At 50.2% G+C, this 15,901-nt stretch overlaps 1 protein-coding gene across 3 annotated transcripts in view; it reads right to left on the reverse strand.

The window, feature by feature from the left end:
- The window catches only part of LOC148521210 (aldehyde oxidase 2-like), a 130,111-nt gene that overhangs the window by 42,935 nt on the left and 71,275 nt on the right, over positions 1 to 15,901 (reverse strand). For all 3 annotated transcript variants that reach the window (XM_088475522.1, XM_088475520.1, XM_088475521.1), the window contains exons 13-15: positions 13,756 to 13,852; positions 6,876 to 7,000; positions 5,124 to 5,248 (exon numbers count right to left, since the gene is read on the reverse strand). In XM_088475522.1, coding sequence (XP_088331648.1) covers positions 5,124 to 5,248; positions 6,876 to 7,000; positions 13,756 to 13,852 — 347 coding nt within the window. The remainder of the gene's footprint in view (positions 1 to 5,123; positions 5,249 to 6,875; positions 7,001 to 13,755; positions 13,853 to 15,901) is intronic.

Genomic DNA, 15,901 nt, shown 5'->3' on the forward strand with positions numbered 1-15,901 from the left:
ACAGGCGCACGCTTGGCACTACTTTGTTGATGCACGTGCGGCTACTGCGCACACAATTCACAAACACAGAAAATAATTTTTTTTTTGGTTTGGACTGGAGTGTACTTTGGGGGTTACAGCACCCTTTAACGGTCAAGCCAGCCGGCCCTTTACTTATGACACAGGCGCACGCTTGGCACTACTTTGTTGATGCACGTGCGGCTACTGCGCACACAATTCACAAACACAGAAAATAATTTTTTTTTTGGTTTGGACTGGAGTGTACTTTCGGGGGTTACAGCACCCTTAACGGTCAAGCCAGCCGGCGCTTTACTTATGACACAGGTGCACGCTTGGCACTACTTTGTTGATGCACGTGCGGCTACTGCGCACACAATTCACAAACACAGAAAATAATTTTTTTTTTGGTTTGGACTGGAGTGTACTTTCGGGGGTTACAGCACCCTTAACGGTCAAGCCAGCCGGCCCTTTACTTATGACACAGGCGCACGCTTGGCACTACTTTGTTGATGCACGTGCGGCTACTGCGCACACAATTCACAAACACAGAAAATAATTTTTTTTTTGGTTTGGACTGGAGTGTACTTTCGGGGGTTACAGCACCCTTAACGGTCAAGCCAGCCGGCCCTTTACTTATGACACAGGCGCACGCTTGGCACTACTTTGTTGATGCACGTGCGGCTACTGCGCACACAATTCACAAACACAGAAAATAATTTTTTTTTGGTTTGGACTGGAGTGTACTTTCGGGGGTTACAGCACCCTTTAACGGTCAAGCCAGCCGGCCCTTTACTTATGACACAGGCGCACGCTTGGCACTACTTTGTTGATGCACGTGCGGCTACTGCGCACACAATTCACAAACACAGAAAATATATTATTTTTTTAGCACTTGGGGGGAGCACCCCTGATGGACAGAGCACCCCCTGGACAACACTACAGCACCCCTTTAGGACTGGGACACTGCACAGGACTTTGGAGTGGACACAGCCCCTATGGAGAACTGACTGCACAACACAGTCCAGCCAGCCCCTATGGACTTTGAAGTAGTGGACACAGCCCCTATTAACAACAGCAGCACAGCACAACACAGCCAGCCCCTATGGACTTTGAAGTAGTGGACAACAGCAGCACTACACTACACTACACTACACAGCCCTAACTCCCACCCTCCCTCTTCACTGTCCACAGCCGAGTGAGAAAATGGCGCCGACGCGGGTACCTTATATAGGATCCAAAACCCGCGAGACTCGGAAGGCGGGATGATGACGTTTTGCCTCGATTTCAGATCCGAGTCAGGCGGGAAAAGTCGAGCCTGACTCGGATCGGACTCGGATCGGGGGGGCTCGGGGGGGTTCGGATTTCAGAAATCCGAACCCGCTCACCCCTAATATATATATATTATATACACACACACACACACACAGCAGCGGAGGGTGCAGCATTCCATGCTCTTACAGATAACACAACTCTGGCATTAAATTTGGAATGTTTCAGTGCTTGTTTAATCAGGCTCTGTCATCAGGCTAATTAACACAAAACAACTCTCACCTTAAATAGAAAACTACATTTCACCACGTGTATGCCGAAGGCTGGACCGGGACCACTCACCCGGCGCAGCCGCGCACAGTCTGTAACATCATCGCGTCCTTATACTTTACCACCAGTAGCGCACCTTTTGCAGGGCCCCAGTAGTGCCCCTCATTCAGTGCACCCAGTAATGCACCTTATGAGTGCCCCCTTATGTTGTGCACCCAGTAGTGCCCCTTATACAGTAGTGTCTTATACAGTGCCCCTTATAGCGCCTCTTATGCAGTGCCTCAGCAATGCCCCTTAAGTTGTGCCCCCAGTAGCGCCCCTTATACAGTGCCCCCAGTAGTACGCCTTATACACTCAGTGCCCCCAGTAGCGCCTCTTATGCAGTGCCCCCAGTAGTGCCCTTATACAGAGCCCCCAGTATTGTCTCTCTTATGTAGTGCCCCCAGCAATTTCCCTTAAGCTGTGCCCCCAGTAGTGCCCTTATACAGTGCCCCCAGTATTGTCTCTCTTATGCAGTGCCCCCAGCAATTTCCCTTACGCTGTGCCCCCAGTAGCGCCTCTTATGCAGTGGCCCCAGTAATCCCCCTTATGCTGTGCCCCCTCCCCTGTGCAGTCAGTCAGTACTTACCTCTCTCTTTACAACCTGTTGGCCTGTCCAGGTGGGGTGCGCACTTGGCTTGAGTCCCTCTTGGCAGCGCGCTCACAGGCCCGTAGTCCCTCCTCCTCCTCCATCAGGCTGGGCGCCGGGCGGCTCCCCCAGAACTACAAGCGGAGCCGGCGTGCGCGATGACATCATCGCGGCCGGCGTCCAGAACCACACACAGGCACAGAGATTCTCTGTGCCTGTGTGTGGCTCTGGACGCCGGCCGCAGTGACAGAATGTGCAGCTGACACCCGGCAGCGGCGGTAGCGGCGGGGGGCAGAGCAGAGGACCAGCGGCAGGATGGACCAGCGTCTCCGGCTCCTTTACAGTGTCTCTGGCTCCAGCAGTTCATGGTCAGCGGTGGTGCCGTGGGTGTGCGGCCCGCAGGTGTGACATACTGCTCTTCTTGGTGTCACCCCCTTGAAGGGTGACACCCGATGCGGGCCGCACCCCCCTAGTGACGCCACTGCATATAACAAATCTCCACTGGGTATTTGGGAGCTTCATAGGACTGGATGAAAGGTGCACTTCAGGTAAGTAGATGCCTGATTCACTACACGTAGTTCTTCTGCGAAAATATGCTAATGTCTGCAATCGCAAAGCCGTCGCACAGCCAGCATAGAGACGCCCACTACCGCTATCTCACATCCGTAATACCTCGCAGTCATGCATATACATCAGGACCATCGAGTAACAACGGCCCCTCACGCATAGTAACAGCAGCCCTGACCTTACTCAGAAATGGCTAACCTCATCGCACGCAGTGAGTACACAAGCTGCGTATGTCGTCGCAGTGGCTAATTTATGCACGCCCATGTAACGGCGGTCAAATGGACAGGCACGTCTGCATTTCTCCAACCACACCCCCCTGTCACTGTCCCCAAAATCTCTCGGCCTGTCACTCACTCTGCGATGGCTTTGTATCTGCGTGAGTGATCGCAGTTCGATCGCAATGCTAACTCACACACGCGAACTGCGGTGCACACACACCCAACAGGCCGATCTGCGTACACTGTTGCAGTTGCGATCCGTGATGAATGAAGCCTTATATATATATATACTCTACACAATATTAACATGTACGTCCTGCGTGAGCTTCTTCAGGATCCTTGGAATTTGTAAGATGGTAAGTGGCCCTCTGACAATACATGATTCTGTGTGCGTCTGCGGCTGTATCTGCATGCAAAACGCTGCTGACACTGTAACGTAGCGTTTCGCTCACAGATTATAGGCATGCCGCCTATAATTTTAACCAGCGGAAGCTGCCTGTTCGTCCTATTCACAGAATTCTATCTTATTCATAAGACGCATTTGAAGGTAAAAACTTGCACGAAAAGACGATCAGTGCTACCAAGTCACTCGGCGCTCACGCGTTGTGTAACGCGACTTGTAGCGCACGGAGGATAGATGTATGTGGACACATCTGTACATGGAACCACTTGTAAAACACAAAACATGAGCAAGCCCTGAAAAGTATCAGTGTGTTTTCATCAACAAATAGATCTTACTAACTGCTTTGGGGCTCGGTTACAGTTGGATGTAAGTCAGGGTTATGACACGCCTCTCAGATGTAGCAGTACACGCCCATCACATGTATGACACGCTTCTCAGATGTAGCAGGACACGCCCATCACATGTATGAAACGCCTCTCAGATGTAGCAGTACACGTCCATCACATGTATGACACGCCTCTCAGATGTAGCAGAACACGCCCATCACATGTATGACACGCCTCTCAGATGTAGCAGTACACGCCCATCACACGTATGACATGCCTCTCAGATGTAGCAGTACACGCCCATCACACGTATGACACGCCTCTCAGATGTAGCAGTACACGCCCATCACATGTATGACACGCCTCTCAGATGTAGCAGTACACGCCCATCACATGTATGACACGCCTCTCAGTTGTAGCAGTACACGTCCATCACATGTATGACACGCCTCTCAGATGTAGCAGTACATGCCCATCACATGTATGACACGCCTCTCAGATGTAGCAGTACACGTCCATCACATGTATGACACGCCTCTCAGATGTAGCAGGACACGCCCACTTTACCGCCGCGCTCATAGGTGCTGCTATCACACTCTCCCTGACATGCTTTTTCAAAAAGTAGGCAAGTTGCCCAACTCCAGAGAGGTAAGCAAAATGTATGGGTGCAGGGTATGGGCCCTCTTGGTCATAGACCATAACGAGATAAGAGGTGCATCATCTTGGCGATAAGGAATCTTTAATACTGGGTGACATACCAGACAAATAATAAATATGCCCCTAAGAGGGGCCCACTGTATCAAGCCTTCAGAAGAGTGCATGTGCCGCTGTTGCCAATATTAACCAATCAGATTCTACCTTTCATCTAGTACAGGTACATTCTATAAAATGATAGTTAGAACCTGCTTGGCTGCCACCTGTCCTCTTTTGAAAGTTTAATTAATCTCCCTGCCCTATAAAAGGTGCAAGATCATATTAAAGCACTGTAATCCCCCTGTTGCTCTTCCTCTCTTCTAGATTTTGGGGTTATCCTCATTCGGGACTTATTTAACAAGGTGAAACAAACCATCGTGTATGTCCAGTGACAGATTTGTGGAGTTGCACAATGGCACCAATCATCATGTCATATTTTGGTCAGGACAAAAAAAAAATTTGCTTTCACCGTTGGTGCACAAATGTGGGCAGCTGCACAAAATCCGCTATTTTCCAGCAGAAAATCCTCAGCAACTGCCTGAAGCTGATTGAACGGCGGATATACAACAGCCTTAGCTCCGTGCTGCATAATGTATATCAGCCATGAGTAACCTCTAATGAATATGGGATCCTCTTGGCCAACTTTTACATACAAATGAGCATTTATGCGCATAATGCGCTGGATAATTTGTGGGCTGCAATGCAGTTACATACACGTGTCACACATATATACTGATTGTCTCACTTACTTGTGAGCGGCTACTGCAGTGATAGCGGCCTGTGATGCCGTGTGCGAGTGCTCTAAGCCTTTTCTTCTCTCTACACAACACAGGATGTAATCAGAGGGAACGCTAATAGCGGATGCTACGGCCGCCTGCCAAGAGAAACCAGCAAAACAGGAGTCGTGACTACATGACATGGTAGTACAGTACCTCAGTATGCATACATTACGGCAGTGATTGGTGACGTGTCATTTGTGGCTATGACAGTACAAAGTGCAAAATCATTGTGCAAATGCTCTTTTGTGAGGCCAAATGGATTATGGGCCTGATTCAGAGCCGGTCGCTATTTGCGCTCGCTCGTCCAGAAAATAGGGGTGGCTATTCAAATGAACCGTTCGCTGTTTGCGGTCTGTTCACGCCTCTAGGTCTGAACGAGCGAACAAAACTTGCGGTCGTTTTTTGGGAAACTACGCCCCCTGGCCGCTCGCATCCTACGTCATGTCCGCTATTTATTAGATTAATCGAGTACATCGAACAGGGTATGAGCTGCTCGCTATTCTTGTGGTTGGTTTTTGCTACCACAATTTTGCGAGCAGTTCTGGCTAAAAAAAAACCCAGTGACGTGGTCAATGACGCTGCTGTTTTAATTATGCACACCAATAAAACGCCCGTTTTGACCTTTAAGCACGCCTGTGATCGGATCTCCACTCCCCGTTTTCAAGCACCTTCCCCTGTTACCACCCACATACGCCTCATCCTGTCACTCCAATTATCAGGCATTCGCTATTTTGCGAGCACATGAATTTCGGCCGCACTGACTGGTACGCATGCGCAGTTGGGCAAACATCGCTCGAAGCGAACGAGCAGCCACTTGCGTCCGGCTCTGAATCAGGCCCAATGTTCGCACAACTGTTTCCTGAGGAAGTCAGAAAGTCCTGCCCCACCCAGCATAGGATGGACATACGTAAAAATGTGTAAATTCTGCACATGCGCTGTATGCAAAAACTCTCCATTAGCATCCCACGCAGAATCAGCCCCTATGTGTCCAACTCTAGATGTGCACCACCAACGCCATTTTTTTCACTTGATGGGCTCTCATCATGCTGGCATAACATGTTTGTAGTCAAAAGATGAATTAATTCACCATAGGGATGTACTGTGGCCCTGATTCAGAGCCAGTCGCTCTGACAGAGCGCTTGCTCTGAATCAGGGCCAGGGACACCCACAGCTATATCGAGCGGCCAGGAAGATGGTCGCGATGGTCAAGACCATCGGGCTTGCGACGAGACCCTTGTGGTAGGGTCTCGTTGCCGCAAGCCCCAGAGATGTTTCGGCTCTAACAGAGCCGAAATCTCTCCCACTGACATCACTCGTACTGTCAGTGGGGCTGCCCCCAAATGGAGACGTTCACATGGGAACGCCTCCGTTTGGCCAGCCACTCCCCCCGGCCCACCCACCAAAGGGGGCGAACTGTCACTCAACATCGACAGCACGCCCCCTTTGGTGCGAGACCCGGAGCGGCGCATTGCCCGTCACTATCCGGGTCTCGCGCATGTGCACGACGGAGCCAGCTCCGTCGTGCGCATGCGCTCTGGGCCACCATCGACCCGGTTGCGAGCGCTCAGCGCTTGCGACCGGATCTGAATCAGGCCCTGTGTACGTTTTATAATGTAGTACAATAGTAAAATTATTCTGAACTAAGCCGCGTACAATTGTATTAGTTGACACTTTGGTATACAGACAGATTTGATTACACATTCATAATTGCATTTACTTTACCTGTATTGATGCTGGATCCTGGGTGGATATAAACACCTCCATCTCGTGTTCCTCTGCTCTAGGTAAGGCTCGTACAGTCTGTGCTTCCAGTTGAAGATCATTATGTCCTCCTATATAGTCCTCACCTGTTCTTTGAAAAGTAAAACAAAGGCAGCACTCCAGACATCTATTTATCCCATGTTACACAGTATTGCTGTTAAACTACCATCAACCTCAGACCTCACCCCTCTATGTGATACATCAGCCCTCAGCCCTCTACCATCAACTTCGCACCACTACTATAAAACTCAGGGCCTGATTCAGAGCCGCTCGTAAGCGGCCGCTCGTTCGCTCCGAGCGATGTTCGCACATCTGCGCATGCGTATGGGTCGTAATGCACATGCGCCAACCAGTCAGTGCGATCGGAAATCGAGCGCTCGCCAAATAGCGAGTGCATGCTAATTTGAGTGACAGGATGAGGCGTTTGTGGGTGGTAACAGGGGAAGGTGCTTGAAAACGGGGAGTGGAGATCCGAACGCAGGCGTGCCAAACGGTCAAAACGGGCTTTTTAAGGGTGTGCATAATTAACAAAGCAGCGTCATCGGCCACGTCACTTGGTTGTCTCTTAGCCTGAACTGCTCGCATGATTGCGGTAGGATAAACCTACCACAAGCACTGCGAGCAGTTCAGACGCCTTTCGATGTACTCGATTAATCAAATAAATAGCGGAGATGACGTAGGATGCTAGCGGCCAGGGGGCGTCTTTACAAAATAGCGAGCGCATTTTTAATTCACTCGCTCAGACAGAGGCGTCAACAGACCGCAAAGAGCGAGCGCTCAATTTAAATAGCCGGCCCCTTTTTGTGAACGAGCGAGCGTAAATAGCGTCCGGCTCTGAATCAGGCCCTCAGTCCACTATCATCATCCCCCCCTACCAGAAACATCAGCCCTTAGCACACTACCAGCAACCTCAACCCACGATCAATCTCAGCCTACTACCATCAACCTTAGCACACTACTATCAACCTCAGACCTCACCCGTCTATGTGAAACATCAGCCCTCTACCATAAAACTCAGCCCACTGCCAACAACCTCAGCTCGTAGCCCACTGCTGTCAACCTCAGCTCACTACCAGCAACCTCAGCACTCAGCCCACTACCACCAACCTACTGCCAACAACCACAGCGCTCAGCCCTCTACCTGCAACCTCAGCTCATTACCATTAACCTTAGCCCACTATCAGCATCCTCAGCTCTTAGCCCACTACTATCAACCTTAGCCCACTACTATCAACATCAACCCATCAGCCCACAACCAGCAGCCACAGCGCTCAGCCCACTGACAGCAACCACAGCGCTCAGCCCACTGCCAGCAACCACAGCGCTCAGCCCACTGCCAGCAGCCACAGCGCTCAGCCCACTGCCAGCAGCCACAGTGCTCAGCCCACTGACAGCAGCCACAGCGCTCAGCCCACTGCCAGCAGCCACAGCGCTCAGCCCACTGACAGCAGCCACAGCGCTCAGCCCACTGACAGCAACCACAGCGCTCAGCCCACTGTCAGCAACCACAGCGCTCAGCCCACGGACAGCAACCGCAGCGCTCAGGACACCGACAGCAACCGCAGCGCTCAGCCCACTGCACAGCAACCGCAGCGCTCAGCCCACCGACAGCAACCACAGCGCTCAGACCACCGACAGCAACCACAGCGCTCAGACCACCGACAGCAATCACAGCGCTCAGGACACCGACAGCAACCACAGCGCTCAGCCCACTGCACAGCAACCGCAGCGCTCAGCCCACTGCACAGCAACCGCAGCGCTCAGACCACCGACAGCAACCACAGCGCTCAGACCACCGACAGCAACCACAGCGCTCAGCCCACTGCCAGCAGCCACAGCGCTCAGCCCACTGCCAGCAGCCACCACAGCGCTCAGCCCACTGACAGCAGCCACAGCGCTCAGCCCACTGACAGCAACCACAGCGCTCAGCCCACTGACAGCAACCACAGCGCTCAGCCCACTGTCAGCAACCACAGCGCTCAGCCCACGGACAGCAATCACAGCGCTCAGGACACCGACAGCAACCGCAGCGCTCAGCCCACTGCACAGCAACCGCAGCGCTCAGCCCACCGACAGCAACCACAGCGCTCAGACCACCGACAGCAACCACAGCGCTCAGACCACCGACAGCAACCACAGCGCTCAGACCACCGACAGCAACCACAGCGCTCAGCCCACTGTCAGCAACCACAGCGCTCAGCCCACGGACAGCAATCACAGCGCTCAGGACACCGACAGCAACCGCAGCGCTCAGCCCACTGCACAGCAACCGCAGCGCTCAGCCCACCGACAGCAACCGCAGCGCTCAGACCACCGACAGCAACCACAGCGCTCAGACCACCGACAGCAACCACAGCACTCAGACCACCGACAGCAACCACAGCGCTCAGACCACCGACAGCAACCACAGCGCTCAGCCCATCGACAGCAACCACAGCGCTCAGCCCACTGACAGCAACCACAGCGCTCAGCCCACTGACAGCAACCACAGCTCACAGCCAGCAACCTCAGCCCTCTACCAGCAACCTTAGCCCACTACCATAAATTTCAGCTCATTACCATCAACCTCAGCCCACTACCAGCAACCTCAGCCCACTACCAGCAACCTCAACTCTTAGCCCACTACCAGCAACCTCAATTCTTAGCCTACTACCTGTAACCTCAGTCCTCAGCAAACTACCAGCAGCCTCAACCCACGTACACCTAAGCAGGGGTATTTTCTGAAAAAAATAGGTTCAGGAACTGGGGGTGGATATAATATATGTGTGTGTGTGTGTGTAATATATATATATATATATATATATATATAGATAGATAGATAGATAGATAGATAGATAGATATTAAACGAAATTGGGCCCTCACCATTCAGTAGAAAATTATTTAATTACTCACGGATCACATAACAAAGTCGACGTTTCGGTCCCAAAAGGACCTTTCTCAAGACAGATTTGCCACCACAAAGGTCCTTTTGGGACCGAAACGTCGACTTTGTTATGTGATCCGTGAGTAATGAAATAATTTTCTACTGAATGGTGAGGGCCCAATTTCATTCATTGTATCCTGGAATTTATTGTCTTTGAATGGGGCACCCTGGACTATACACTCCGTTAAGTGAGTGCAGCCAATTGGATTGATTATATATATATATATATATATATATATATATATATATATTATTAGAAAGAAGGCACTCAAAGGGGACTTTAAAATAGAATGCATCTTATGGAAAATACATTTTGTCCCAGGACATTACGTCATAGTTTATGAGAGATTAAGGAACTGAGGGCGTGATTCAGGAAGGAACGCAGTTGCATATACACACGCAATCGACCGATTGTTGCATACTGCGTATGCATCGCAGAGCACGAACTAGCCGCTGCGATCGGGACTCCAATCACAGAGGCTACGCAGACCCATGGCAGAGTGATTGACAGGAAGTGCTGTTTGTTGGTGGTGACGGTGGGGGGGGGTGGTCGGGCGAAATCAGGCGTGCCAGTGCGTTTCAACACCATTGCATGGGCATGCATAAATTAGCCACTGCGATATCAGACACCTGAGGCCTCATAGCGTGCGCTGAAGTAAGCAATTCCTGAGTGAGGTCTGACCTGCCTTACCTGTGCGTATGGGTCTGATGTTACTCAAAGTTACTGATTATTTCGCTACGTTGGCCAAGTATACAGATGTGAGTAAGGGGATGTGGGCGTCCTTATGTCAGGCTGCGATCGCAATGCAAATGCAAACATATAACCGCTGGTATTTGCAACTGCGTTGCGTGCATGTAACCAGAATAGTGATCCTTGCTGAATCAGCCCCTAAGTTATTGCAAAATCCATTAATTTCCAGGGGAGTAGGAGGAGTCACACTATATACTATGCCTGGGAGTAGGAGGAGTCACACTATATACCATGCCTGGGAGTAGGAGGAGTCACACTATATACCATGCCTGGGAGTAGGAGGAGTCACACTATATAACATCTCTGGGAGTAGGAGGAGTCACACTATAAACCATCCCTGGGAGTAGGAGGAGTCACACTATAAACCATGCCTGGGAGTAGGAGGAGTCACACTATCATGCCTGGGAGTAGGAGGAGTCACACTATATACCATGCCTGGGAGTAGGAGGTCACACTATATACCATGCCTGGGAGTAGGAGGAGTCACACTATATAACATCCCTGGGAGTAGGAGGAGTCACACTATATAACAATATAACATCCCTGGGAGTAGGAGGAGTCACACTATATAGCATCCCTGGGAGTAGGAGTAGTCACAATATAAACCATGCCTGGGAGTAGGAGGAGTCACACTATATACCATCCCTGGGAGTAGGAGGAGTCACACTATAAACCATGCCTGGGAGTAGGAGGAGTCACACTATATAACATCCCTGGGAGTAGGAGGAGTCACACTATATAACATCCCTGGGATTAGGAGGAGTCACACTATATAACATCCCTGGGATTAGGAGGAGTCACACTATATACCATGCCTGGGAGTAGGAGGAGTCACACTATATACCATGCCTGGGAGTAGGAGGAGTCACACTATATACCATGCCTGGGAGTAGGAGGAGTCACACTATATACCATCCCTGGGATTAGGAGGAGTCACACTATATACCATGCCTGGGAGTAGGAGGAGTCACACTATATACAATCCCTGGGAGTAGGAGGAGTCACACTATATACCATGCCTGGGAGTAGGAGGAGTCACACTATATACCATGCCTGGGAGTAGGAGGAGTCACACTATATACCATGCCTGGGAGTAGGAGGAGTCACACTATATAACATCCCTGGGATTAGGAGGAGTCACACGATATACCATGCCTGGGAGTAGGAGGAGTCACACGATATACCATGCCTGGGAGTAGGAGGAGTCACACTATATAACATCCCTGGGATTAGGAGTCACACTATATACCATGCCTGGTAGTAGGAGGAGTCACACTATATACCATGCCTGGTAGTAGGAGGAGTCACACTATCATGCCTGGAAGTAGGAGGAGTCACACTATATAACATCCCTGGGATTAGGAGGAGTCACACTATATAGCATCCCTGGGAGTAGGAGTAGTCACACTATAAACCATGCCTGGGAGTAGGAGGAGTCACACTATCTCCCATCCCAGGGAGTAGGAGGAGTCACTATATATCATGCCTGGGAGTAGGAGGAGTCACACTATATACCATGCCTGGGAGTAGGAGGAGTCACACTATATTCCATCCCTGGGAGTAGGAGGAGTCACACTATATCCCATCCTTGGGAGTAGGAGGAGTCACACTATATACCATCCCTGGGATTAGGAGGAGTCACACTATATACCATCCCTGGGATTAGGAGGAGTCACACTATATACCATTCCTGGGATTAGGAGTCACACTACATACCATGCTAGGGAGTAGGAGGAGTCACACTATATACCATGCCTGGGAGTAGGAGGAGTCACACTATATACCATGCCTGGGAGTAGGAGGAGTCACACTATATAACATCCCTGGGAGTAGGAGGAGTCACACTGTATACCATCCCTGGGAGTAGGAGGAGTCACACTGTATACCATCCCTGGGAGTAGGAGGAGTCACACTGTATACCATCCCTGGGAGTAGGAGGAGTCACACTATACACCATCCCTGGGAGTAGGAGGAGTCACACTATACACCATCCCTGGGAGTAGGAGGAGTCACACTATATACCATGCCTGGGAGTAGGAGGAGTCACACTATATACCATGCCTGGGAGTAGGAGGAGTCACACTATATAACATCCCTGGGAGTAGGAGGAGTCACACTGTATACCATCCCTGGGAGTAGGAGGAGTCACACTATATACCATCCCTGGGAGTAGGAGGAGTCACACTATCATGCCTGGGAGTAGGAGGAGTCACACTATATAACATCCCTGGGATTAGGAGGAGTCACACTATATAGTATCCCTGGGAGTAGGAGTAGTCACACTATACCATCCCTGGGAGTAGGAGGAGTCACACTATATACCATCCCTGGGAGTAGGAGGAGTCACACTATACACCATCCCTGGGAGTAGGAGGAGTCACACTATATACCATCCCTGGGAGTAGGAGGAGTCACACTATATACCATGCCTGGGAGTAGGAGGAGTCACACTATATACCATCCCTGGGAGTAGGAGGAGTCACACTATACATGCCTGGGAGTAGGAGGAGTCACACTATATACCATGCCTGGGAGTAGGAGGAGTCACACTATATAACATCCCTGGGAGTAGGAGGAGTCACACTGTATACCATCCCTGGGAGTAGGAGGAGTCACACTATATACCATCCCTGGGAGTAGGAGGAGTCACACTATCATGCCTGGGAGTAGGAGGAGTCACACTATATAACATCCCTGGGATTAGGAGGAGTCACACTATATAGTATCCCTGGGAGTAGGAGTAGTCACACTATACCATCCCTGGGAGTAGGAGGAGTCACACTATATACCATCCCTGGGAGTAGGAGGAGTCACACTATACACCATCCCTGGGAGTAGGAGGAGTCACACTATATACCATCCCTGGGAGTAGGAGGAGTCACACTATATACCATGCCTGGGAGTAGGAGGAGTCACACTATATACCATCCCTGGGAGTAGGAGGAGTCACACTATACACCATCCCTGGGAGTAGGAGGAGTCACACTATATACCATCCCTGGGAGTAGGAGTCGTCACACTATACACCATCCCTGGGAGTAGGAGGAGTCACACTATATACAAACTAGGACAGAAATTATTGGCAGTTTCTTTGTTTAGATATCAATAGGCATACAGACAGATAAAATGATTCATTTATATTTGTGTGATATTAAGGTATAGTTACCTTCCAGAATGTGATCCACACTTTTGAAAGCTTCGTCCACATTTCCATATTCCAATGTTCTCGTTGGCTCAAAGAATGAATTATGTTTTATGGCATCCTAAAAGCCACAGAGACATTTTAATTTACAAACAGTGTTCAAAAAAAAAAAGACCTGGGGCTAAATGTAATAGTCTCCGATCTTCACGGCTGCTGGGATTTATGCGAGTCTCCCCGTATTTTTAAAGTGGCAATCATTTTAAAAGCTAGACCAAGCTGGTTTAGCATTTAAAATGATTGCCTCTTTAAAAGTACGGGGACACTTGCAAAAATCCACGCAGTGGCTGAAGATCGGAGGCTATTACATTTAGCCCCGAAAGTGAAATGACTGTTGCGGCAGCCCTTTCCGCCCCTATGGGGCTTGTTGACATTCAAATTGGCTACAAGCTTCTAAAACTGTTATTAGCGGTTAGTTATTGTTTCCATACAGTTGAACCGCTTCCCCAATTGCCAGCTAGTCACACTACAGTATATATCTTCTGGAGAGTGGGAGGAGTCACACTATATACCTTCTGGGGAGCGTGAGGAGTCACACTATATGCCTTCCAGGGGGAGTAGGAGGAGTCACACTATATTCCTTCTAGGGAGTGGGAGGAGTCACTATTTACCACCCGGTATGTAGGAGGAGTCACACTATATACACCATCCAGGGGAGCAGGAGGAGTCATACTATATACCATCCTTAGGAGGAGGAGTCACTCTATATACCATCCCTGGGAGTAGGAGGAGTCACACTATATACCATCCCTGGGAGTAGGAGGAGTTACATTATATACCATCCCTGGGAATAGGAGGAGTCACACTACATACCATCTGGTGGTGTAGGAGGAGTCACACTATATACCATCCCTGGGAGTATTAGGAGTCACACTATATACCATCTCTGGGAGTAGGAGGAGTCACACTATATACCATGCCTGGAAGTAGGAGGAGTCACATTATACCATCCCTGGGAGTAGGAGGAGTCACACTATATACCATCCATGGGACTAGGAGGAGTCACACTATATACCATCCATGGGACTAGGAGGAGTCACACTACATACCATCCCTGGGAGTAGGAGGAGTCACACTATATACCATGCCTGGGAGTAGGAGGAGTCACACTATATAACATCCCTGGGATTAGGAGGAGTCACACTATATACCATGCCTGGGAGTAGGAGGAGTCACACTATCATGCCTGGGAGTAGGAGGAGTCACACTATATAACATCCCTGGGATTAGGAGGAGTCACACTATATAGTATCCCTGGGAGTAGGAGTAGTCAGACTATAAACCATGCCTGGGAGTAGGAGGAGTCACACTATATACCATCCCTGGGAGTAGGAGGAGTCACACTATATACTAACCCTGGAAGTAGGAGGAGTCACACTATATACCATCCCTGGGAATAGGAGGAGTCACACTACATACCATCCCTGGGAGTAGGAGGAGTCACACTATATACCATGCCTGGGAGTAGGAGGAGTCACACTATATAACATCCCTGGGATTAGGAGGAGTCACACTATATACCATGCCTGGGAGTAGGAGGAGTCACACTATATACCATGCCTGGGAGTAGGAGGAGTCACACTATCATGCCTGGGAGTAGGAGGAGTCACACTATCATGCCTGGGAGTAGGAGGAGTCACACTATAAACCATGCCTGGGAGTAGGAGGAGTCACACTATATAACATCCCTGGGATTAGGAGGAGTCACACTATATAGCATCCCTGGGAGTAGGAGTAGTCAGACTATAAACCATGCCTGGGAGTAGGAGGAGTCACACTATATACCATGCCTGGGAGTAGGAGGAGTCACACTTGGCGCCCCCCTGGTAATCACCCCTGCAGCAGTGCCCCTAGAGTAATGTCCCCTGTGGTAATGCCCATGTCCCCATTATAATGCCCCTGTGGTAATGCCCATGCCCCCATGGTAATGCCCCTGTGGTAATGCCCATGCCCCCATAATAATGCCCCTGTGGTAATAGTAATGCCCCTGTCGTTATGCCCATGCCCCCATAGTAATGCCCCTGTGGTAATGCCCATACCCCCATAGTAATGCCCCTGTGGTAATGCCCGTGCCCCCATAGTAATGCCGCTGTGGTAATGCCCATGCCCCCAT

This window comes from Taudactylus pleione, unplaced genomic scaffold, assembly GCF_031769625.1.
Source record: "Taudactylus pleione unplaced genomic scaffold, aTauple2 ptg000173l, whole genome shotgun sequence".
Lineage (NCBI taxonomy): Eukaryota > Metazoa > Chordata > Amphibia > Anura > Myobatrachidae > Taudactylus > Taudactylus pleione.